Genomic DNA, 3,562 nt, shown 5'->3' on the forward strand with positions numbered 1-3,562 from the left:
ACTCATTCATTTCTTCACTCACTCACTCACTCACTCACTCACTCATTTACTCACCTTCACATCTCTCTACCCCCATCCCCCATCCCCCTCTCTCTCTCTCTTATTGCGCTTTTGCCTTGTTGACTTTGGACTTGATGAGGTCAGTGACCTTCTGGATGATTCCGTGCTTGCGCAATCCTGGAATCATGGTGACCACAACAACTGCACGAATGGATTAATTATTATTATTATTATTAAATAGTAAATTAAATTGAGTTAATAGAGATTAAAATTAATGTTAATACTATTACGAATTAATAATGTCATTAATGAATAGTGAATTAGATCAAGCTGGCAAATATCACAGGGTTAAATTATTAAAATATCAAAGATTGATTTAGCAGAACATCATCACTGTACTTGTACAATCAACATCACTGCCATTTAAGTACAACCTAATCACTGTCAGTCAATCAGAATCCATGCTAATATCATTAGCAGAAAATATGCTGGCATGCATATGCTAATGACCCTTTAGTCCAATATGTTAATTAGCATACAAAGTGCTTCTAATAACCCAAAGGCATTTATGTTATTATACACACAAATACACACACACACATATATACATACATATATACAAACACACACACACACACACACACACACACATATATATATATATATATATATGTATATATATATATATATATATATATGAGGTGAATATAAGTGAACTGACCGGCCAGATAGATAAGTAGGAGTGTATCGATGAGACTGCCAATCCAAGCTACCGTCACCAGGGTACCAACTACTGATATCAAAAACTGGTGGTGGGGATGAGATTGATATGAAAGGTTAGAGGTCAACCAGGCCACTTACTCCAGAGGTTATAATTATAATCAATCAATCAATCAATCAATCAATCAATTGTAGGGGTTATAATATGATTCATCGATGACGACGATGATGATAATAATGACGATGTAATTGAATGGCCATGTGATTGTACAATGATGATATGATATCATCAACGATACTGATATGTAATTTGGTAACGATGATGGCATGCCACTGTATATGCTGCCGGTATGAAATATGACAATCTGGTTCTGTGGATGACAATATAGAGACAGAGTGACAGCAATGCTATGGTAGCACTAACAATAAAATTACAAAGGTAATATTACAAAGATAATATTATAAAGATAACATTACAAAGATGATATTACAAAAATAACATCACAAAGATAACAACATAATACAAAGATAAAATTACGATAATGAAACACTAGTGTTATATATCAGATCTGACTATACTGGAAATGACAATGGTCATACTGGTATAATCAGACTACACAATGATGATGATGATAAGGTAGGTAATAGAGGTTATTTAAAGTTAATGTGACGGGATATGATAACGGTAGTAATGATGCCAGAACAATAACATCATGTGATAATACCACATCAGCAATCTGTAATGATATTAATCACATGATTGGTTATAATGATGGTGGTTTAAAAATAAATAAACACACACACACACACACACACACACACACACACACACACACACACACACACACACACACACACACACACACACACAGTTTTAAAAACATTCTTCAACTTATACACACATGTATATATACACTACCATTATTAACATACTACCAACACTACTGCTCGGTTTCAAATAACATAACTATTACTTATAAAATTACTGCAACCTATTATTTATACCTATACTTATGCCATTAGTATAAACACACACATATATACACACACGCACACATATACACACATGCACACATACACACACACTATCCCTCTATTCAGAAGAAAATGAAGTAAAACCATGTTGGCTGACACAGGCAGTCCTACTTAATGAATGATATTGATAACTACTACTACTACTATAACTACTACTACTATTACCTTTCAGACTACTCACACAAGGGTAGGAATGTCAGAACTGTATGCACCAACAGACAGAAACAGACAGACAGAACACACAAAAAAAAACTTCTTATATATATATTCTTATATGTATCATAAAATGATAATACTGATACTACTACTACTACCACTACTAATAATAATATTAATACTATTTTACCACTACTACTATTACTACGAATACTACTACTAATAATAACAACAAAAATAGCAATGAATAATAATAATGATACCAAACTGGTAGTAAAAATAATGATGATGCTATTATTAATCATAATATAAATAATAATTATAAAATTACTTTTATTTTTACTACTACTACAACTACTACTACTACTACTACTACATAAATATAAGTGTAATAAGACTCTGTAACCTAAGTAGTACCAGCATACAAGATTGACTTTGAACACCAATGCAAGATTGAAACACACAAAAAAAAGTCCATACAAACTAAAAATAGGAAAGACAACTGTTGATCATGGCATACAATAATTAAATTGTGATAAAAAAAATGCTTAAATATTATTATGAATAGTTATAACACTTACAAACACAAAAACAAACACACACACACACACACAATCAAACACACACACTTTCCCTCTATTCAGAAAATGAAATAAAATCAATTGAGTTGGGTGCTATAGACAGCCCTAATATGAATAGTTATAACACTTACAAACACACACACACATATATATACACACACGTACACACAAACACACAGACGCACACACTTTCTCTCTATCCAGAAGAAAATAAAATAAAATCAAGTTAGCTGATACAGACAGCCTTACTATGAATAGTTATAACACTTACAAACACACACACACACACATATACACACATGCACACATACACACACACTTTCCCTCTATTCAGAAGAAAATGAAGTTGGCTGACACAGGCCAGTCCTACTTAATGAATGATATTGAGTAAATGAAGCTTGTGTTGTACAACTTGTACAACTGCTTCTTGCCACTTGCTACTAAAAATTAAAATTGCATGGATAATAACTCAACACTTTAAACCACCACACAACAACACACAAACAACAATATAGTAATAAGAACAAGAATAGAAACAAAAACAACAACAACAACAACGAAAACATTTTTTTTTTTGAAATTCCAAACAAGGTAAAGAAGATAAAATGAAGAAAAATCTAAAAGAGTCTAAATAATTATACAGAAAAAAGTGTTGAAATGTAGAATCTTCCTATGTTTATTTACCATTGATAAGTGCATAGGAGTAATGAAACATATCCAAAATAATATACCATGCATTATTTCTATCAATATAATAACAATAAAAACATTAATAATAACAATAAAAACATCAACAATAATAATAAAAACATTAATAATAATAACAATAATAATAATAAATAGAAATAATGCTAACAGCATTGGGCTTGTCTGTCTTCAACTTCACCAACTTCTCCCAGAGACAGTGCGCATGCTTCTTACCGTTCAGTAATCTGTCGCATACCTTCGAGTACTGGGCCTGAGTATCATGGGGCCTAATTTTATGAATAATTATTATAATTGGGGTTTGATTGACATATTTTATCATTATAAGTGCTTGGAGCCTGATTATAATTATAATCATTACGTGA

The 3,562-nt window shown here is 31.6% G+C and overlaps 1 protein-coding gene across 1 annotated transcript in view; it reads right to left on the reverse strand.

Moving 5' to 3' along the window:
- Nucleotides 1–53: 53 nt before the first annotated feature.
- Nucleotides 54–3,562, reverse strand: part of HELRODRAFT_105135 (hypothetical protein) — a 5,662-nt gene continuing 2,153 nt past the window's right edge. Inside the window, exons 4-6 of the mRNA XM_009023975.1 lie at nt 3,349–3,466; nt 722–806; nt 54–201 (exon numbers count right to left, since the gene is read on the reverse strand). Coding sequence (XP_009022223.1) covers nt 101–201; nt 722–806; nt 3,349–3,466 — 304 coding nt within the window. The 3' untranslated portion in view covers nt 54–100. The remainder of the gene's footprint in view (nt 202–721; nt 807–3,348; nt 3,467–3,562) is intronic.

Source organism: Helobdella robusta, assembly GCF_000326865.2.
Source record: "Helobdella robusta unplaced genomic scaffold HELROscaffold_382, whole genome shotgun sequence".
NCBI lineage: Eukaryota > Metazoa > Annelida > Clitellata > Rhynchobdellida > Glossiphoniidae > Helobdella > Helobdella robusta.